Source organism: Pithys albifrons, chromosome 3 (genome assembly GCF_047495875.1).
Source record: "Pithys albifrons albifrons isolate INPA30051 chromosome 3, PitAlb_v1, whole genome shotgun sequence".
NCBI classification, from domain to species: Eukaryota; Metazoa; Chordata; class Aves; order Passeriformes; family Thamnophilidae; genus Pithys; species Pithys albifrons.
This window is the reverse complement of record NC_092460.1, coordinates 56,035,804-56,059,455: the sequence shown is the minus strand read 5'-3', so window position 1 is coordinate 56,059,455 and position 23,652 is coordinate 56,035,804. Positions and strand designations below refer to the sequence as shown.

At 41.8% G+C, this 23,652-nt stretch overlaps 1 protein-coding gene across 1 annotated transcript; it reads right to left on the bottom strand.

The window, feature by feature from the left end:
* Positions 1-1,933: 1,933 nt before the first annotated feature.
* Positions 1,934-20,719, bottom strand: UBE2N (ubiquitin conjugating enzyme E2 N). Its single transcript, XM_071552092.1, has 4 exons — positions 20,472-20,719; positions 3,547-3,793; positions 3,210-3,350; positions 1,934-2,617 (listed from the first exon to the last, which is right to left on the bottom strand). The coding sequence occupies exons 1-4, from the start codon at positions 20,499-20,501 to the stop codon at positions 2,577-2,579; spliced, it is 459 nt and encodes a 152-aa protein (XP_071408193.1). The 5' UTR covers positions 20,502-20,719; the 3' UTR covers positions 1,934-2,576.
* Positions 20,720-23,652: the final 2,933 nt, after the last annotated feature.

Genomic DNA, 23,652 nt, shown 5'->3' with positions numbered 1-23,652 from the left:
AATCCAGGCTCAACAGCTACACAGTCTCTACCCAAACGCTAACATGAAATGCAGTGTCATCAGTCTTGCTCAGGATTTTAGAGTGTTTGACACATAGCACCAGTAATGGTTGATGAAACCCATTTCTAATAGACATGTAAGAGATGAAACTACTGCTCCCTAAAAGACAGCTGCATTTGCTGATCAGCTGCAATGGTAGATGTAACAGAAATAACTGAGTTTCACGTAACAGCTGGGAATATACACCTGCTTAACGGAGGAAAAGGTTGTATCTAACTGGCTTGGAAAATTTAGCCTAGAAGTTTCACACATTTCTCGGGATAAGCTGGAATGGAATTCCCAGCTTGCCTTTATACAGCGCTCTTAAGTCACGTTTAAAAGTAAAATAAGTATTATTTAATATACATCATGTGGGTCTGGATTCATCCCACCTATGAAATTAAGTGCCAGCTGAGGTCCAGTTTCTCTGCTGAAGGAATGGAAAGCCACTTTCAACAAGATGCTTAGGTGGGTCTGTCTGACTGTCCTCTGGGGGTGTCACTCTCCCTTGAATGACAGACAGAGCTGAGGAAAGCTGCATGTGTAGTGTAACGTAAAGCTTTAAGAGGTAGGTGAAGTAAATCCAGAGTCTACGGCACAGCTCACTTACTCTCAGCTGCCTGCCATAAAGGAGAGCAGATATGGGATGTCTGCCAGCTAAAGCCAAACGCGCTCGTTGGTAAGGAGAACACAGTGTTAATGCTGCTTACCCACCCTCCAAAACATTACAAGCCCTGAACACAACTTTGGCTTACATTCAACAGTTTTTTTATAACTGAGTCTGGTGAAAAAGTTCAATTCTGAATCAAACTTCAACCACATTACAGAGAATTTTGGGTGACACTACTGGTTACTGACCACTGAAAGCACTCTCTGTTGGAAAACGTAGTTTTAATAGATATTCTTCATCTTACATAAGAGCACAATAAATACACCACATTCTATAGAAATTTGAGATGACACAAGTAAGAAGAGGTGAAAGAGGGAGAATACCAATACACTACATAACCATACCTTTGAACCGCATGACAAAACACTCCCTACTGCAACCACTACAAGCTGTCATTTATACACTTCAGGTTGGCCTTACCAAAAGCTCTTAAGCTTTTTTTTTCTCTCACTTTTTTGTTTGTTTGTTTTTGCAAGGGAGAGGGCTTGGAGAAAGGAAGAGAAGAGCGCTACAAGAAATGAAGAAATTAGATGGGTTCCCAGAATAGATGCTGGACTCCCAGACAAGATGCATACACAAAATACAAGGATGAGTTCATCACTTTCCTTCCCTCCAATAAAGAAGCTTTTTTGCTATTTAAGCTGACCAGTTGCTCAAGTAAGTAGCTTAATAAGGCTTGTAGAGAAAACCAGTGGTACTAGGTGCTGGCTGGAAGTGGTTAAGCAGACATCAGTCAATACACAAGCTGGCTGTAACAATAGCTCTACACACTAGGATTTCGTGTTAGTAGAGGGCAGGAATTAAAGAAGTTAGAAAACCATGCTGCCTAACATCTGACAACAATCAGCAAAGAAAGTTAGGTAGATAATTAGTGCTGTCATTTGCTCTCAACCTCCTACTTCGTTCTGGTTATTCCCATGAAAAGACATATCGACACATTACTAAAATTATTGTTACAATTGTTACCTCAGAGACTTCTTTCTAAAAGCCACTCCAAATGCAATTTTATATTAAATTGGCCAGGTAAGATCACCTGCATAACATAAACCAATAAAAAAAATCAGCAAACAGAAGCAAAAAAAATCCTTGTGAATTCCACCTCTTTACTGTTTAAACTGTCAGACTGGTGAAAACAAATTGTCAGTTCTGGATTCAATTTTTTTAAATACGATTGTCACATTAGAGAAATGAAAACACAGCAAAATAAACTATACAAAGGCAAAGTAGAATAACAAAAAATATTTTACTAAAACATAAGATTTACAGGAGATTTTCCAGACAAGCCATACAAAATGGTCACAAGCTTTTTCTTGGAGGGATTTTTCTACACTTGACAGCAGAATCACAATATTATTAGTGAAGGTGATGGATGTTTAATGTTCCCATTTTTTGTCAAACAATGAAGCTTGTCCATCTACAGCGTCTAAGTTAGACTGGGCTAGAGGGTATATTCTAAAGTATAACTGGTTAGCTGCTTTTACCAATGCAATTAGCATCACCATAAAAAGGGAGGAGGAGCCCACAAAATTAAAATAAAAAGCCCCGCAGCTAACCCTGCCTACCTTCATTCACAGTGCTTATACTTAAACCATGACGGAAAATATCATTAAAAGCAGAGATGTGCTGCTGCTTTCAAACAATTTCACAACAATCCAGATGATACTTCTAGCCTCTGCTCATGCGGTACAACAGTGAATTAGGACAAGACACAGATTTGCTAATGTGCATTTAATCACCAAAGGACTGAAGATGTCTGGGCTTTTATTCTGTAATGTTTCTAAGACTGTGTCCATTAAATGCAAACAAAAAAAGGAAGAGGTCTTGGCAGAACAGGAGAAGTGATGCACACTTGATGTTCAAAGCGCATTTAAATATTATTCATGGCATATAGCCTAGTCCATGCTCTGGCTGTAAAGAAAAAGAAACACATTTAAGAAAAGATGTATCTTTCAAGCTTGATTAAAGTAATTTTAAATACATATTTTTAAAGATCTCTTTTATATCACTGCTGCAAGCACACAAAATGTATCAGTTCTGAGATTTTAAGTGCAATTTTGAATTTCAGCAGCTGTGAAATTTTGTATATTACAGAAGCAGCCTGACAGCAGTGAATCCAAAAGTGAAGAGGGGTACATAGTAACTCGATCTACTACAGCCTGCAATAGAAGCAGGTATCAAAGAGATGTACTTGTTGGAACCTGGTCATTTGTTCCTTAAGCTTTAGAGGAAAAGCAGTAGTGTGCTCTTTCATTTTACCACAACTGCAAATTAGACAGGCTAGCAAATTCGTACCATGAAAACTCAAGATAAAACAGATCAAGAGATCTTTTCCTCTAGCAAGCCTCACATTTCAGACATGTTCAGGATACCTGGACTACGACTGTACACAAGAATTGTTTCTGCAAGTTGCAGACATAAAACAAGAGGTCAGGATTTACATCCCCCAGACAATGAGTAATAAGCTATTTCTAAAACTAAGGGGAAAAAAAAGATACATTACCTGTTTCTATGGCTTGGGCTTCATTGGTCTTCCATTGCTCAGCTACATCATTTGCTAGTGGATCATCTGGATTGGGAGCGCTTAACAAAGCCTGGATTGATAGCAGAACTGTACGAATCTGCAAAGCTGGGGACCATTTATCTGAAGAGACATTTATAGCACTATGAAACACCATAGTCACCAGTCGAAAGAAATAGCAAGTTTTACAGATAAAAGCATAAGCAAAGTATTCTTGGTATTCTTTAAAAATAAGAAAACTCTATTAAATATGAAAACTCAATTTACAAATTTCTGTACTTAATACAATAAAAAGAAAGTAGTATACAGTAGCACTTACCTTTCAAAATATCTAAACATATTCTTCCCAGCTTGTCTACATTAGGATGGTAAATTTTGGTCATGAAACGTACTTTAGGAGCTGCCATTGGATATTCTTCTGGAAGGAATAGTTCAAGTTTAAATGTCCCACCCTCGAAGGGGGAATCCTGTGGACCTGCAATGACCACATGAAAATAGCGTGCGTTGCTTTCATCTGGCTCTGCTTTTATCCCAGGGACTGGCTCCGCCAGCAAGCGCTGGGTTTCCTAGAAGAGGAGGCAATGTAACAAATACAATCCATTAAAACTAAACACAACCTGTACAGACCATTTGAAAAATAATAAGAATTCCGTTTCCTACACTCGGAGAAACTATGTTAGACAAATATCTTAAAGTCCATCTGCAGAAAGCAGATGAGGCTGTGGTAAACTGGTACCCATCTCCTTTCAGATCCCTCACCTGCCATGTGTGCTTCTGTAGCACACAGTAAGAGAGAACAATTCAGCTGTCCTCAAACTTCTTAACTTTTGATTAAACTACTGTCAAGGTGCTATATTTTTTCAATATACTTAGAAGCACTTTAAAGAATACCCAACACATTTCCCATTCTACCTTAAACAGAAACTCCTGTAAGTGAAAAGCCAAAGGTATTAATCACTCGCAGAAACTGTTCAAGGTTTACTCTAACAAGAGTGGACTGGTTTATTAAGCTGAACATTTGTACTGGAATCAGATCCAACTTCAAAGAATTTAAAGGGCTACTCTGCTGCAACACTACAGGTGTGTTTTAAGGATGTTTTATATATTCACACGTATAGATGCATAAATAGCTTTGGCGTGAGCACTTTCAGGCTACACAGAACCATGTTTGGTCACCCTAACAGACAGTAGGGGACAGTCAGGTTGTTCTGTAAGGAGCAGAATTAGGGAAGGCTTGTTTCCTGCAGTGACTTCTATTTGTTGTTGCTCAATTCTTGTGCCTCCAGCACCAATCCTACCTCAGGCACCAAGCTGTGACCATAGCTAAGAGCTGCCCACATTGTGATCATCCATCCTGCTAACGCACTGAGCAGACAGAGCAAGTCCTGCACATCTTTCTCTCTCCTCTGCTGCCAGCCTTCACAAGTCTTATGGGCAACATTCTGCTTTCTATAAAGAAGAAACCAAGGCCAAAATGGGCAAAAGGACATTAGGCAGGAACAAGAAATCCTGCCGAAGCCTCATTTGCTCAGGTAATTTTAGCCCCATTTCCTACTTTTCTTCTAGCTTGCTTTTACTATGTACAGTTAATTTTTTCACTACCTTTCTGTGTTGGCTTTCACAAAGAAAAATTATCCTGTTTCTACTGATTGAAAACGGCAGTTTGCAGGCATAACATTATTACTTCAGTTTTACGGAATATTTGTTCCATGTATCTACAATAATACTAATCATAAAATCATAATATGGTGTGGGTTGGAAGGGACTTCACACATCATCTAGTTCCAACCTTCCACTAGACCACATTGCTCAGGGCCCCACCCAACTGGCCTTAACCACTTCCTGGGATGAGGCATCCACTGTTTCACTGGGCAACCCGTTCCAGTGCCTCACCATCCTCATAGTAAAGAATTTCTTTCTAATATCTAATCTAAATCTACCCTCTCTTTCAGTTTGAAGCCTTTCAGTACATGCTCTTGTAAATACTCTCTCCAATACAATGAGTCTCTAATACAAGCACAAAACAGACAGATTACCTCTACTTGGCTTAATAAATATTTCAAACATTACTGTTGCATCACTGTTTTGTAGAAATAAATGTACACAGCATTTAAGCAACGTGGCTGTCTTGATGCAGTTAAATAACACCTCACTTTAGAAAAGACTAATCAATATATAAAGTGAAGTCACAGTAATTAATACCAATATCCAATTACTCATCTCTGAATTGTCAAGGTCCTACAAATGATCATACTGAAGTTATTACTGTGTACATATGCAAACCTAAAAATAAATATAACTGGTGTCACTTCCTTGTTATGACAAAATATTGCCTTGTTCCCTTCAGAGACATTATCTCCCAATGCCACTTACACACCTCGCTGGAAGGCCATCCAGCTTCTCAGAGCTGTCTACATTCACTTCTCTAAGAACATTTTAAATTATACTCATGAATTTGTAACTTACTGTTTTGTATTCTGCTGGCTATTTACTTGTACGGTAATTGTGTAGAAAAGCAGTTAGAACAAATTCTGATAGTTTATGTTCCCTGGTATGAAAAGTCAGTAAGAAACTATAAAATAACCCTGTAAATGGATAAAACATTCTCGGTTTCTCTCTGGAAGTTTTCAGTGTGAGTGCTGTCACAGGTAAAGGTGACAATTTGGATTTCCACCGATTAAGAACCACATACTTATTGACAGTTCTGCCAGAGGAAAGAGTCTTATACCAAATACAAATTAACGTAGTAAGTCAATTCAAAATTTAAAAATAAAGAACTTATGGAAAAGACCAATTTTTAAACTTCTTCACAGCTGCTACCCTGTGACTTTGTAGATATGCTCATAGGCAAATTGTGGCTTTGGTTCTGATGGGCACACTGGAAGACTTTTTTTTAATATTAAGGATAACACATTTTAATAGCTGGGCTGACCTCAGCAGCCCCTCTGGTCCCCAGGCTGCCCCCCTAGTTATGCCAGTATGCTGAGTGTAACCATACTGGGCAGCCAATCCTGGCTTACAATAACCCAGAATCAGCAGTTCTCTGGCAGCAGCATCAGCACTTCTACCTGCCAACATAAGTGAGGGAGCAATGCCTGGCTGCAAGCCACACATTGGGCCACTAAAAAACATTTGTCAGTAAACAATGAGAGAGCCCATGTGTGAGAAAAACAGTTCTTTTAATCAAGGCACCCCATATTACTGAAGGGGCTATTCCCCTGCTAGGATGCCACCCCCTTCAGAGAGCCCTTTATGCCTCCACGTTACAGGGGTGCAGTCAGCACGCTGTAAAACCCCACAGAAAAGGGGAGTGCAAAGACAGGCGTTGAGGCTGCACAGCCACACTGGTACTGAGGCTGCTCTGAACAGACACAGACCCCTTGGGGAACATTAATATTACAGGAAAAAACCTTTAAGCGGGCACGCCTTGCTTCCTGTGCTGTGCATGCAGCTCCATCTCTACTGGCATAATGGAAGCTGTTTCCAAACAGAAGTGAGGAGTATTTGCAAGAAATCTGCAAAGGATTGGTTGGCGCTCATCTTCCACACCTGCCAGGCTCCTCTGCAGCAGAGAACAAGCACTGGGCTAAACTTCTCAGCTACAGACAAAATGACAGGTCATGACCCCGTGAACATCACTGTCTGTGTGCAGAAGGCAAGAAGCACCTCTGCTTCAGGAAAGGCATCTTTTTGAAACAGTGTAACACAGACAAATTTCTTAGACTATGAAAAACACAGGAAAGATGCCGTTTATTAAGTGAGTGTAGTGTTTGTACTTAAATACATCAACACCACCTCTTAAATTCTGAAAGTAAATAAGGTTTTTGCCCTGCAATTATGAAGACATTAATAATAGTATCTTAAATATGTTTTGGAGGAAACCACAGAAAAGGAACAGAAAGGGAGACATTAAACAAAACATTAGGTTTTAAGGTCTAAGAATATAAAATGCTTAAACATACAACTAGGCCCAGTTCTAAGGGTATTACAGGGATTTGATTTCCACATTTTACAGTAAAAGGGATGGTAGTTATAGACAAGCTGATAGCAAAATGAATTTGATTTGCCATAAAACTTGGAGAAATAAGTCATATTTGAGAGAAAAAATTGTGAGTATACAGAGCAACACTATGCACCTAACTGATATGCATAAGATTTTAATTTTTTCAGTGTATATAACCAATTAAAAAAAAGAAACAAAACCAAAACACCACACACAAACAAAAACAACAAACAAAAGCTACACCAAAAAAAAAAAAATCCCACACCTACAATCCTGTAAATCACCCACAAGAGAATCATGAGATGTGGAACAAACAAGGGTATGTTTAACTACACATTAATTATTTTGTAATTTCATACTACTTCTCCCAGATGGCTATGGCTACCCAATGAAAAAAGTTTCTCAAACACACTAAAATAAATAAATGTCTTCTATTAAATTTTTAGATTCTCACCTTTTTAAACTAATCAGGATGATCAAGCATAAGCAATACCTGACTTTCCCGTATCTTTTAGGCAAAGTCTTTCTAACACTTTTTTTAGCTGAGGAAGTGAATTTTAGGCAATCTGTCACTTTTCCCTTTCTCCCCAAAACTGCCTTTGAACCCTTTGTCCAATTTCAAATGTTCTGTACATTTTGTAAGCTGTCAGTGCCTAAGACTAACCAAGCTCAGAGCTACTAAAGAGAATGACACAAACAACTCCAATACCACTACTGCTGTTTGGCCAGTTTATTCCAACCAAGTATATACTACCCTTGCCCAGCAAAAGTCTGTGCTAATAAGGATAGAAAGAGCTGGAACATTCATATATAAACATGCTACAAAGGATAAATTCTGAGAAAATTGGGGTTTCCAGTTCTGCTGCTCACAATAAATGTTTTTACAACAGAACAATTAATTTTGTCTTCATAAGAATACAAAACCCCATCAAGTAAGTGTTTCAGAATAGTACTTTATACTGTTTTTTATTAGTTCTCCTCTAGCATATTGAAGTAAGTTCCACAAAAGAGATTTCAGGACATATTTTGAGCTCTAAAGCTTTTAATGAAGTGTCCCGTACTGCCCTAGGCAGTTATTTCTATTTGGCATACTCTGCAATGTTTTTACATTGAGATCTCTTCTCTTTCCCGCATTTACTCCACTTTTTCCAAGTAATGTCACAATAAAACCAGGATACATGCCAGTCAGTACTTTGAAAAACAGGAAAAAAAGATAAAAAGAAGAAAAAAACCCAAACCAAACAAGCACAAAAACCCTGTCATTCATAACTAGTTATGTCTCCCGCCCTAGTTTTATCTTTTTTAATTAAGTGGTTAGAAAACACAGAAGTGTTGAGGGTGCTTTGACAAGCAAAAGCAAAGCTTTCCTTATTAACACAGGTGGCCTGAAGCAGAATGACAGATGATAGGGATGGGACAGATGGTGCAGCTGACATTCTGCATAGCTATTATTCTGTGAAGACATTAAATTGAAAACTAATTGTACTTGAGGGGGAAGACACTCTCAACCTGTTTTTACAGTAACCTGTGAGGACAAGAAGCCGCAGGAAGAGAGAATACTGAGATCTTTGGAAGAGACCAATAAAGCAGGAGGTGGGGGGTGAGGATTTTTGGGGTCACCAAGACTAAGAGAAGCCACACAAACTGCAGAGATCGATCTGCAGGGGAATGTGTTTCACACTGAGGTTTCACTTGGTCATTTTGCTTTCAGTGAAAGCGGACAAAAGTTACTGACAAGCACACATAAGCATCAGGATTCTTCTTGCTCACACACACGGAACAAGACAGAGCACTTCTCTAAGGAAATGAACTGAACAACCTGGAAGATGCTCCCACACAGGCACACATGAAAATCATCTGCTGGCGCACATGGAGATATGAACAAGCACAAAAAGGAGGAATCCATTAGATATATACTATTTTAATCATTTCCAGTCTTGCAGAAGTGTTTACAAAAGCCTCAAGCTGCCATGGCTTCAGTCAAAACAATTAAAAAAATATTTCTGTTGAGAAACAAAAAGCTATTTCAGAGGTCTTGTTTGCTATCAACAGACCAAGGCAGGACCAGACAAGGAAGGTGGCAAAATACAAAGGTGGCAAATAACTACAATCAGAAGACTCTCCTATGAAAGTATTTGCAAAAATACCCAAACATTACTTCTTACACAGCAGAGCCAATGCAGCTGAACTGTAAGGCCTAAAGCTTCTCTGTCTGACAGAGACTACTCCAGTATTGAAGGAAGAAATTTCTGCATGAGATTAGACAATTTTTAAAGCTTCTTTGCTTTGTAGAAAGGAGTATTAGTCTTTGCTTGGAAAAATAGTTGCAATTCTGTTCCCTGTACCAGGGCAATAGTTAATCACCACAAATTTTACACTGCCTGCCAAGAGATGTGCCTAAAAACTAAACTAAGAACAAATCAATATCTATCACCTCTCAAATATGTGAACTTTAAAGCTACTGCATGAAGGCCACTAGAATTTAAGAGAAGCTTGCTTGCAAAGTCAGCACAAACTAGCTCAAAGAAGAAATCCGAAATCCAACTCCTTATCTCCATCCAAATTTGCTTTGTTTAGTAATTCATCTACCTGCATGTTCATGTTCCTGACACCCCAGTCTTCTTTTTTCATATTCAATATTACCTCAATACAGTTACCTTCAATAAGTAAAAAATGCTGCATATTAATCCACAATTTAAATACACTGGTCTCTAGTGAGTGTTACAACTGAAGGAATGCACTTCTTGACAGAATGGTCTTCTGCTCTACACTGTTCTTTAATGCCAGCTGTGAAATCAGCTATGGAACTTTGTAAAATCCATTAGAACCAAGGAAGCTCAGAGAAATCCCAACACCTTATGAGATCTCAACATTTTAAACTGATAAATGAGTGACCACTGAAGAAAGAAAAAAAGAAAAAAAAAGCTGTGCTGCCTTTCCACTATTAATGCACTTTCACTTTTGCCTGTATAGATGTCACTTGACCTCATGGTTCAATATAGTACATAGTCAATCTGGAATAAAAGAAAAAAAAAAGTCATGCAAGAGAGAAGAGTCCTGATGCAGTTCACCACATGCCCACACTAACATCTGTACAACAAAAAACAGGGTACAAACACATGCTGTCAGAGTGACGGGAGAACAGACCGCTCCTTTGGATTAAAGGGCTGGTTTAAAGAATTGAGACTGCACTGTTAATCACAGCAAGACACCAGCCTAACAGATCACTGCTCCATAACCAACCTAAAAAGGAAATGCAGAGGCTTCCTCCTCATTCCAAAGGAAGAAGCTTAACTGCCAACAGGGCTAATTTCAGTAACAGATGATAAACTGCTAAATTAAAATCTTGATCCATCTATGAAAGTCTTAAACACCAAAGACTCTGTATATCTTCTTACTTGTTTTAAGTTATCTAAGAACCTGATATAGTGTTAAGACCACAGAAAGGCATCTTTATGGCTAGCAACTTTATGTTAGTACCTTGAAAAGAGAGATAACACTATTAAGACTTTCAGAGGTCAACATACTTGTGATAAAATTACTCTGAAACTTCAGAAAAGAAAACATTAATAATGGCCTCTTACATAAAGAGAAAATACTGCAAGTCTTAAAGCTGTTAAATATTTTAAATGGCACAATACCACATTTTTATGCAAAGTCTCACGGGAATGGATCTTTCCTCATATTTTCAGCAACACATTTACTAGCTCAATTCACTATGCAGTGGGCAAGCAACTTTCCTTCAGCATCACCTACTAAAATGGAGGTTACACTCCTACAACTTTGTCAGGACACAGCAAGGTACAAGCCCTCCATAATCTACTTCAGGGAGTGCAAAAATGTAGGTAGTATTCACCCTTACTTGTAGGTTCAACTAGCGCTAGGTGGCTTTATCCTGCCTGAAAAGAACAGGGAAGATAGATCACAGATGAGTATCTTTGCCTTAACAGGACTTAATCTACAGCAGGAATTCAGCTTAAGTGTTTAGAATCGAATCATAGAATCGATTGGGTTGGAAAAGACCTCCGAGATCATTGAGTCCAACCCTTGGTCCAGCAAACCTGCCACAGGACATGGCGGAACCCACTAGTCAAGCGGGTGGCACATCTGGGATAATGCATTTAGGAAAGGACAAAAAACATCACACAGAGAGAACAGCAAACTGTAAAAAAAACCAAAAACAAAAAACCCCAAACAAAACAAAACAAAACAAAAAAAACAACACCAAGGCCAGAGAAGAAAGGTAAGGAAGAACTCCAGGCACTGGAGGAGAGATTCCATATAGCCCATGAATGACCAGATTGGAACAGATACCCACAAGGGCAGCCCACGGAGTACAGGAAAAGCGCAACGAGGAAGGAAAACAAGAGAGGAGCTGTTGTGGACTGACAATAAACCCCCATTACCCACCATCCACTAAGGATAGGGGTATTAGTGAATTAAAAGTGAAGGACTGAAGTTGAATATTAGAAAAGGGGTGCAAAGGTGTTCTTTTAATTTCATCGGTTTTTCTCACCATCCAATTCTACCTTACTTGGAAGCAAATTAATTAATTTTCCCCAAGTTGAGTCTCTTTGGTCATGATGATAATCAGTAAATGATCTCTCTGTCTTTGTTTTGACCCATAAGCTTTTTCATCTCATTTTTCCCCCCCTGCATGGTTAAGGCGAGGAGATGGTGTCACTGGGCTAAGGTCAATCCAGCACAGCATAAATCACATGGTAACTTTTAATCTGAAATGTGTTTGAACTGTTGTATCCAGAACCACTTTTAGAGAGGATGTCGTAGACAGTTTCAGGTCCTGCAGATGATATTGCAAATTAGAGCTTTTGAGAAAGAGTTGACAGACTTAAAGTGAAAACCACTAGCTCCATTTTCTGCTACACTTGCAATGATAACACTTATCATCTGGAGGGTACCACACATAAAAATTTAAGTGAGAGAAGATGTGATGAGGCAAAAGGGAGATGTTTCAATTTAAATGACTCCTCATCAGTCACGTCAATATTTGCTTCCTAGGGGAAAATCAGACATTTGCTGCCAAATCCTCCAGGAAGATTTCTAAAACAGATGAAATAGCAATAGCAAAAAGAATTTTATTTTTTTTAATTAAAAAAATTACACCTAAGTCGAACTAATTTTTAGTCACAGAGTGGAAGTTCTTTGTTTCATTCTTTACTGGCTTCAGTTGTTCAGTTTACAACTGAGTCAAACTGCTTTCCTCCCCACCATTTCAGCCTGGTCCTCAGTTCTTCAAGGTCAACTTCACTCACATTTGCAACTACTTCCACCATTTCCTTTCCACACAAAATGCGAGGGTTTGCCAGAATAGGAAGTTCTAATTTCTTAGCAGCAGTGCTAATTTGTACAGTCACCCTGCTGTGCACCCCTTTCATCAGCCCAAGCTTTTGAAAAGTAAGGTAACAGATGAGATGACAGAACTGATCTGGCTTAAGAAATAACTATACTGCGGAGTTCTGAGCCAAATCAGTTCCTCAGTCTAAGTTCATCTCATCAACACAAAAACTTTTGTGCCAGCACAGTCCAAGCTGGATCTGTCCATACAGTAAGGCTGTTCAACATGAATCAGAATTGTAGAATGGTCTGGGTTGGAAGGGACCTTAAAGATCATCTAGTCCAACTCCCTTGCCATGGGCAGGGATGCCTTCCACTAGACCAGATTGCTCAGGGCTCCATCCAACCTGACCTTGAACAGCTCCAGGAATGGGGCATCTACCACTTCACAGGGCGACCTGTTCCAGTGCCTCACCACCCTCACATTAAAGGATTTCTTAACATCTAATCTAAACCTATTCTCTTTCTGTTTGAAGCCATTCCCCCTATCCTGTCACTACATGCCCTCATAAAAAGTCCCTCTACAGCTCTTTTGTAGGCCCACTTTAGGTACTGGAATGCTGCTAGAAGAACAAACCACAGACTAATCACCTTGAGAACTTGTAGTTATCTAACTTCACTAGGTGGTAACTTCTCTGCCTTGTGCTAGCCCTTGTGCTATTGCTCTGCCAAAACCAGAAGCACAGTAACCAACTTTGGCATTTCAATTTAGACTATGCACATTGTACATCTGCTTCGTATTTTTATCCTAATTGCAGGAAAACCTTACCAGCTACCAGTACCATTACCTTCCAACTACATCCAATAGTCTAGATTAATTCTGGGGTATGAAATAGAAACTAAAAGCTTTAGCTGCATAGGACTAAACTTAAAGCAGTACATTGGCACATGGACAAGCTGTAATTACTTGCCAATGACAATTCTTTCCTGTTCTGTCAGACTGCGATAAGGGGGAAGATCACACTGATCTCCTGCACCAAGAAGTGACAAATTGCACATAAGAAGGTAAAAAAGCATGCATGGTTTTTCTTTGATTTTTGAGGGGGAGACTAGGAAAAGTGAAACTCATCAGCCAAAACTGTCTTCTACATATAGCAATAAAGCTGTCTCAGAAAACTACAGAGACTTAATTCAAAACTTAGTATAACATTACATCACATTTTGGTACAAAATCTTCCAGGGTCTATCAATTCATTAGCTACAATTAAGTAAAGAACTGACTGTAACCAGCATTACTGAAAATAAATTGGTTACCTAAGCAGATGTCATATTGTCAGAGAGATTTCAGAATGTTTACATTAAAATTATCACTATAAAACAACTTCATTGAAGAAAATTTTCTGAAAATAACATCTACTCTTTGAGACAAAAGAATAAAAGAATTATCAGTAGAGCCTATGAGACTGTAAATAAAGCCTAGACATCATATATAGAAGGCTGCATTTTTGGTTCCAAATAGCTGCCCTCCACATGAATTCCCTTCCTTGCCATATAATCCCTAAGTGTCAGCACTCCACATGTCCTCGCTTCCTGGACTCATTACTGAGCTAATGTCTCTTGTACGTTAGTGCTTCTACCACACTGCAGGTTCCCAGACTCCATCACCATCCCTGTCTGGATCTGACCAAAAAAGTAAAAGGACATTAACTAAATCTGTGGATGATTATCCAGCAATCTGAAACTACAAGTCTGCTAAGCAAGCACCTTGAGTTCTGGATCACTCACCATCTTCCTTCACACACTTCTGGCTCTCCAGCTTCCATCCCCACACAATTTTAACCACTGCAAAGCCGCTTGCAGTGAGATGAAGGAAAGTGTACTCCAGGTAACAGTGCCTTCCCAGAAGAAAAAAAAAATCCAGAATCCACCTACTCTTGTAAGAAGACCTTGTGGCCAAACAGTACCATGAATTGGGGCATTTTAAGGTCAGCATCACTCTCCCCTGAGAATGACCTCTTTCTTGGATTTTCCACAGCAGATTACAGAATTTTGGAACTGTGAATCTGAGATCCTATGCTACTTCCTAGAGGATCGTTTATATACCACCACAGAACAAGCTTTTCGTAGTCCATTTCCAGCTATAGTAAAGTGAGGCATAACTAAATTCACTAAGCTAATAGTGTAAACCATTCCTGCACTTACACTGATGGAGCACTTTTGCACTGGAGGTTTGCATTACCCTGCTGTGGGGTAACATATTTAAGAATGGAAAAATAATAACCTAGGTAGCAGCAGCCAAATACAGAAGTGAGAATGTGTGAGAGCAAACAACTCTGCAGACACCAAGGCCACTGCAGAAGTAGAGGGAGGTGCTCCAGGTGCTGGAGCAGATTCCCCTGAAGCCTGTGAGGAAGACCATGGTGAGGCAGACTGTCCCCCTGCAGCCCACAGAGGACTCCATGCCGGAGCAGGTGATGTGCCTGAAGGAGACTGTGACCCCATGGGAAGCCTACAGTGGAGCAGACCCCGAGCAGGACCTGAGGAAAGAGGAGTCCACGTTGGAGCAAGTCTGCTGACAGGATTTGTCAGCTAGTGGAGGACCCATGTTGAAGCAGTCTGTTCCTGAAGGACTCCACCCTGTGAAAAGGACACACACTGGAAGAGTTCATGAAAAACTGTAGACCGTGAGAAGGACTCATGTTGGAGAAGTCCATGCAGGGACCCCATGCTGGAGTGGGGGAAGAGTATAAGGAGTGCTGTCCCTGAGGAGGAAGGCACAACAGAGACAAGGCATGATGAACTGAGCACAACCCTCATTTCCTGTCCCTCTGCACCACGGAGGGGGAGGCAGGAGAGGAAATGAGGAATTAAGTTGAGCCCAGGAAGAAGGGTGGGGAAGGCGTTTTAAGATTTAGGGTTTATTTCTCATTACTGTACTCAGATTTGATTGGTAATCAGTGATATTAATTTCCCTGCATCTGTTTTGCCCATGACTATAACAGGTGAGTGATCCCTCCCTGTCCTTCTCTTGACCCACCCTTTGGTTGTGTTTTCTCTCCCCTGCCCAGCTGAGCAGAGGAGGATGGAGAGGCTTTGCTGGGCACCTGATATCCAGCCAGGGACAACCCACCACACCGTCTATGGCAAAATCTGCCACTTGCTTCTCACTATTAATCCACCAGTCCCATGTAACCATGAAAATGTGGTTTTGTTTTGAACTATTACAGAAAACAAATTTTGATGATACCCTGAAAGCCATCTAAACATAACAGACAAGTACAGTATAAAACAACTGCATGAAAAGCGATAAAAATCCATTAGTGTCAGTACTCAGAAACTTTGGTGTTCTATCGGTTTGTGCCTCAAAGTTGCTCAAGTATTATACAAGATGGTCCAAGCAAGATTATCACCTCTAGCTGTATTAGTTGCTTGGTTTTTTCCTCAGTTTTTATTCCATGGAGTCTACTCAAAACTTCTTTAAGGAAAAGGCTGTGAAAAGTTATCAGTGTCCTCTTTAAGAACTGTTACTAAGACTACACATTTCCTTTTTAAAAATGATACCCTGGCCTAACTTCCAAGTTTTCCTGTCCTCTGGGCCTGAGCGTTCCTCTCAGTCTCCCTCCCACATCTGCACAAAAGATCTGTCCTGCCAAGCTTCAGGCTTCCAATACCTGCCTAAATACCCCTCCTACTATCAGCCAGCCTATGCCATACTAGTTCACCTGGCAAGACATCTCAGTGAGGGTTGCAAAACAGCACATGTATGATCTTCCTACATACCCACATTTGTTGGAGGGGCAGGGGGAAGATGGTTTTACAAAGAACAGTACAAAAACACCTCTGAAAATTCAACAAATTTTCTATCAAATTTGAAGTTGGCCACAAGATTCAAGCATACAAGATGCAGAAAGACATTACGCAGGCCAGGCTTCACTGACAAATGCCAAGGAACAGCACTGTTCAGAAGCAATGGTGTCTGTGCCTTATCACCATCCAAACAAATACAAAACACAACAAAAAGGTATTATGGTTACCTTGTCTTTTTTATTTATTTATTTTTATTCAGGATATTAAAAAAGTGGACAGAAACATCAGAGAAATCAAAAAGTAACAGTGACTTTAATTTTCATGTGGAGACAGAAGTCCATGCCTCAGAAGTCCAGAGCTTTCAAGACAAACTAAGAAAATTCAAGCTGGCTGCCAGCAATACTCTTTAGGAACTTCTAGAAAGTTTCAGTTGCAGGCTAAATACTTGATTTATACTTTTAATAACCTCAAACAAAGCTGATTATACTGGCCTCTAATACAGAATGCTGTAGGTGCCTATTGCCACATACACACACCAAGAGAATCTCCATAAAACCTCTGAAAAATTTTACATTTTGAGGCAGCATTTTGTGACTAGGAGTTCAAGTGTTCTTGGAGTCCCAAAAAATACAGGAAGCAGGAATTCACTGGCAGCCATGTGGAAATAGCTTCTCACAGTAAACAGCAAGGAACTACTATCTCAGACAACACCACACTATCATACAGGGGAGGAAATCAAAGCCTCTGTAATTTAACACTGACAAATTTATTAATTAAAAAAAATCCAAGTCTCAGATACTCCTTCAGATGGTTACTTTGTAATAGGAGCAGCTGCAGTGATTGTAACAGAAGCAAGGCTACCAGCTGGCTACACAATCAACACATACACCTAGACAGGAAATCATGAATCATGAGATCACTGCAGCAAAGAAAACACCAGTCAAAAAATTTCAGGTATTATCTGAGGCAGCACTGCCCATCCCATTCAGATACACTGACTGCACTTGACACAGCAACGAGGTGTATTGAATGTCAGCCAAGAAAAAAATTCAGATACAATTCAATTCCTTACTCAACCAGAGGTACGTGACTTTGCAACACAGGAAAGAATTGATGTGATAAGTGCTTGAAAGCAAAAACCACTGAGTTTGTCTATGGTCTGTTGCAAAGGCTCCCCTTTTAATACTGGAAATAGTCACATTTTGGAAAAGAAGTTTACAAAATCAAAACCACACATCTATGTAAATGTGCCATATGAGTTCAGTTTTATCTTATATATTTAAAATTTTTATTGTCAAGATGATTCTCATAGGACCCCTGGTTTTGAACTACTGAAGAAAACAAAAATACCTCGCCTCTATTCACAAGATAGAAGGTTTTCCAATTCTGATTATATCTCTGAAGATTCAAAACTATATCGTTTTCTACTCACCATTTGTGAAGTGCTAACACTGTTGTAACTCTAAAGCAAGTCATCTCTTGAGCTTAACAGATCATTCACCCTGCATACTTTAACAAAGTCTGTGCTTTTAAGTAATCTGAGGACAGCAAAGCAGGAATAATTCCGTATCTTCTGCAACAACTGCTTTGCAACATCGATACTATCACTTTTTCACTGAATCTGAGGAAAGTATGGGAAATATAAATAGAGTTCTTGCAGTGACAAGGAAAGCTACTGCTCTCCTGCTGGGACAGATAACAGCCTGCGCATAGCAGAGACGCAGGCTGAGGAGCAAGGGCTGCTAGTCAACCTGTGAGCCAGGCCATCTGACGAGGAATGCCAACTGCACTGGGAGCAGCCAGCAGGATTCTGTACTTCCCTACAGCCCAAACAAGCTCTCTTATCCCCAGTCACCCCATACAGAGTCTCCCTTGGATGACAACACCAAGGGTGCATGTGAAGCAAAGGGAGAAGGTCTACTCCTAACAGTAACCTAAGACATTGATTTGTCATAAAATTGATCATTGTGCAAAACAAGACGATCTAATTTTCTTTGTAGGAGCTATTTTACCTTTCTATACCTCTTTCCTTTGCTATTTCTCTCTCTTCCATTTCCTTTCCTGATCTTTCAAGTTCTCAGTAACAACTGAGTTCACTCACTCCCCTCCCTTCAAGATACCAGGAACAGGAAATTTAACACTAACATCAAAATTGGCACCATAGGAAAGGTCAAAACAAATCTCACTCAGGACTTCTGAAGTCTCAAGCAGGCGTATTTCTGGGTCTGCACCTCTGCAGCTGTGATATTTCAAAATATGACTTCCCATATTTTTGAGGCTGTAGTAACTAGTCAGATTCAAGTCCTGGACCGTGTGCACATCTGGCAACCTAAAGCATGCACAGCACAGGAGCTAAAGAGCTGGTCACCTAACAACCAATCCAAGATTTAAAGGTTCTACACTGGCTGCAAACAACTGATAATACATCCATGGAAGTACCCTACCCACCATACGAACACACCATAACAGATAATAATCCCAAAAAATGTCTAAGGGGGATCCTCCACAGATCATGTAGAGTTTCTAGGTCTCTCTTTACTCCTCCACTTTTCCTCTCCAGGAGGAAATGAAACATTCTCACACCATGACACCTCTTAGAAGTCAGTTGTGTAAATTGCGCCAGGTTTTTTTTCTAGAAAAGCATGAGGAAAAAAAAAAAGGCACCAAGAAGGACATTTATGCACCAGCTTACAAGTGGGTGCACTTTTTCGCTGTATTCCAAAAAATTGTCAAGAGCAACACAAAAAACTGTATAGATAACAGACTCATGACTGAGATGTTACTGCAGCTCTGTGATAAGTACCAGTTCCACTGTATTACATATCTCACACCTGAAATACATTCAGCTTAACATGCTGTGCACTCAGGCAGCTGCATGAGCGTCAAAGTCAATCTGTAAGATTTGTGTTCTTCATTTTCACTGCTTACAATTCTGAGCAGTAATCACAATTCAGTCTGTTTCACACAACATGAACACTACTTCTGCCTTATTTTACCTCATCTCTAACACATTCTTGATAACTTGACTTCTTAGAGAAAATATGGGGGGAGCCACTACTTAACATATTCTACATTTATGTATTTTACAATGGTTGCCAACATTGCACGCTCAACCAAGAGAGCTTCAGTGTTGTAAATGAACATTCATTCATTCCAAGAGGTGAAGTGGATGCTGCCGTTTCCTACGAGGGCTAATGAATCTTACCGGAATCACTTAGCAACTTTTGGAGAGAATAATCACCCATTTGAGGGCTTCAATTCACAGCATTGCAAATCGAGTAGGAGACAGCAGCCCCGCAAGAACAACCATCCCTACATGACCGAGCTGCCTTGTGATAGCTCGCAATGCAGGTACCTGTATCTCCCCTGAATGCCTCCAAATCGTTCGAGTCTTAAGCTGAAACTGAATTCGGAGGGTCAGCTGACAGTACCCCAAAGTTGCGAGCCCTTACAAAGCTTGGTAAACCAAAGCTGGAACACGACATTGAGTCACGACCACGACACGGAACACGGTACGGGCCGACAGCTCGGAGCGCACGCAGTAGAGCAGTGCGGATGCCGCGATACAGGCACAGCTTCAGTCCGGGTTTGACTGCTCGCTGCGGCGTGTCCCTGAGCGCACAGGAGGAGGAACCCGAGCCCGGCGCCGCCGCCCGAGCCCGGCCCGAGCCCGGCGGGAGCTGTGCCGGGGCCCGGGCCGGGGCGGGGGCCCGGCTGAGGAGCGGCCCGGCGGCAGGAGCGGGGGCCGGGCAGGCGCTCCGGCGGCAGCGCCGGGGGCAGCACCGGGGGCCGCGATGGGCGCGGGCCCGCGCCCGCCAGGAGGGCCCGCGCCCTCCCGCCACCCGCGCGCGCCGGGACAGCGCTCGGGAGCCCGCGCGGCGGCGGCGGCGGGAACGGGAGCGCGCGCGGGCGCAGCGGGTGCGGCAGCAGCGGGGCGCGGGTCGCCCCTCGCCCGGCACGAGCAGGGGGAGGCCGAGGAGGCGGCCCTGCTCCGGCGCGGCCCTGCTCCCGGGCACCGGCAGCGGCGTCCAGACCGGAGCAGCGCTGCCCGCCGCGGGAGACCCCGGCCCGGCGCCCCCGGCGGGGCGGAACGGGGCGGGGCGGAGCGGAGCGCGGCGGCGGGCGGGGGGCGGCGGTACCTTGATAATCCTGCGGGGCAGCCCGGCCATCTTGTCTCGTCGGTGCAGGCTCGGGGCGCGCCTCCGCTCGGGGCGCGCGCACGGCCGGAAAGGCCCGCACCGCGCTTCCGCTGGCACCGCCCCGCGCGCGGCACGCCGGGAAGTGTAGGAGACAGAGCGGGGACCGCGCGCGGCAGCCCCGGAGGCGCGCACGGACACGGCGGGACCTGCGCGGGTGCGTCCCGAGCACTGCCAGCTACACCGCCACCCCTCCCTGGCTTTGGTCATGTGAGTGTCGCCAAACACGTCACAGGGGCATCTTAGAGCATCAGGACAAGAAAGGCAAGGAGCTACTGGAGAGCGTCCAGCGGAGGCCACAGAGATGCTGACGGACCTGGAGCATCTCTCGTACGAGGAGAGACTGCGGGAGCTGGGCCTGTTTAGTCTAGAAAAGAGAAGACTGAAAGGGATCTCATTAATGCATATAAAGTATCTCAAAAGCAGATGCCACGAGGAGGGTGCCAGAGACAGAAGTTTCACCTCAACATGAGGAAGGACTTCTTTACATTGAGGGTGGCAGAGCACTGGAACAGCTGCCCGCGGAGGTTGTGGGATCTCCCTCTCTGGAGACATTCCAAACCCACCTGGACATGTTTGTGTGCCACCTGCTCCAGGTGACCCTGCCTTGGCACAGGGGTTGGACTGGATGATCTCCAGAGGTCCCTTCCAACCCTAACAATTCTGTGATTCTGTGATCTTGGTCTTAATGACACCTGGTTAGTGAAACTCTTCCTTTTTCAGCAGAAAGAGAAATATTGTAGACATTGGACTGTAATTACCACAACAGGCACTCTAGGACATTACTACAGCTGCGTAGCAATAGTAGCACCTAGGACTGTGCACCATTATTGATGGGAAATAAAAGCACAGAAAGATAAACTAATTTCCTGTAGATTACTTAGCAGGCTAGCAGCACAGCCAGGAATAAGACCCTGGTACATATGAATCCTTGTCAAGTGTTTTCTCCTGGTTTAAAACAGAACTTGTTTTTAAACAGGACATAATTTCTGTATACTCTGGTAGAATGTAAATTTCTTTGCCAACAGGAAATCTGGACGTTGTAATTGCTGAAACAGTCCTATCACAGACAGTACAAACATGTTCTGCATCCTACAATTAAAGCATTTATATTATACTGTGGTTACAATAACCTAAAGGATGTATCAGAAGAGGGATGTGCCTCCCCTCTTCACCCTGTTGCTATCAAGGAAAGTCAGCAATTCCTTGTGAATTTTATGAAAGTAGGAAGACAAAAGAAAAAAACAAGCCACTAGTAGTCCCACTGGGAGAAAGACTCCATGACTGCAATACTTTATTAGAGATGAAAGAATCTTCATTGAGCCATACCCTCAAGACAAAAGTAATTAGAAACAGATGTATTTTGTTACAGTGCTTGCTGAATTACTTCTTTTTCTTTGTTTCTGCCTTCACATATTTTTTATTTTTATTTTTTCTTTTACACTTCTCCCAGAATACTGTGCATAAAAAGACTGGCATAAGTGGCAGAAAACATGGGCCAAAAGATGTTTTTAGGCTCAATATGAATAAAATGTCACTCAGTTTCTTGAAAGTCTGTGAGAAGCAACAACAGAATGGATAACAGTTGACTCAAATGCTCATTCAGTGGCCCCTTTTAAGTGAAGAATCTTTTGCTTCAGTCTGAAGTTGAAGCAAGTCAACCTGACTTACTATGTTTTGATTGCTTTTGTTGGACAAGTGGCCTGTGATATCCTGGGAAAGTTGCAGTATTTATTACACCTCTCCTTCTGGTGTCTCTTAGGAAAAGGCTTTTGAGGTCCACTTGCTCAGGAAATGGCAGTGAACAAAAGCATTGATTTTTTTTATTGTTATATCTACAAAGATTTAGGTTGTTCCCCTAAGTTGTTCCAGCTTAAGAGTGCTGGACTGCTGCAGAAATCCCTGAGTATCCATATTGGTGCTGGAAAAGCCATCCAAACTGGCTCCTCCAAAATCCTGCCTATAGACTTTGCTTCTTTGTGTTTGCCCTCTACCAAGAGATACCTTCCAGGAGAAGCTGTAGTAGAAATTGTCCATATTTTCATAGCATTCTCAAATTTTCAAGGAGGAAACTTTGAATCAGAGCTGGAACAAGGCATTTAAGTGCCAGGCGAGGCTTTTCTCCTCAAGCTGGCCACACCCCATGGGAGTTCTTGCATCCTCCAGGTGCCTTCCCAACCCAATGACCTTCCTGTGTCCACACCTGGCCTTCAGGATTTTCCCCTTATCCATTATTGCCACTGTAACTGGGTCCTGGACCACAGCTCACATAGCTCTGTGTGCGTATCCTCTGGCATGTGTCTTGGAAGACATCCTCGGAGAAGCACTGCGGGCCATCCAGCATAGTGTGCTTCTGCTTTCTGCTTCCCTGGATAAAGCAGCACTTCAGCATTCCTGCTCTGGAGTGCAAGGTTGTTAAAATGTATTTATTCTTCTCTCCCAGATTATTTATTTTGAGCAGTATGGTACAGGGATTCTTTACCCATACAGTTTTTCAAAGTCACATACACCATTAAACATAAGACAGTGCCACCAAAACCACCTAAAATGTTAAAGTTTCTGGGAGGGCATAGGAGGAAGGACAGAGGAGAAAAGGAAGGAAGAAAAAGTAGATGCCAAAAACTAGCTGTCCACAGTGCTACAAGTGTAGTTTGTTAAAACTACTGATTGTTTCAGCAATCCCTTTTTTCCCCCCTTGTCATGTAAAATAAAGGTTTGATGGAAAAAAAGATCCTGTTTTCATCCCAAGTATTGTAATTAATGAAGTCATGCATCCTCATTTAGACACCTGCCCTCCCTGACTCAACCTGGTATTTTTCTTTTGATAGGTTAAAAGATTTAGATGCTATGTGTTGGCTTAAGTTAAACTGAAATGTTTCCTTAGACTCATTGCCTGGAATTCTGCCTGATGCTCTTCTAGCACCAGGGATTGCTAACTTTTTGCTCCCTTAATATCGTGAAATAAACCGTGCACCTCAGCCAGAATGTGAGGAAATCTGGAAATGTTATACACCTGTATTTTGTCATGTATATGCTGACAAACAGTTCCAGGATATCAGACAGGACTCTGGATGGTTAATAATGGCTTTTTAGATGCTATTTTGAGGACAGAGCTTTGTGTCAG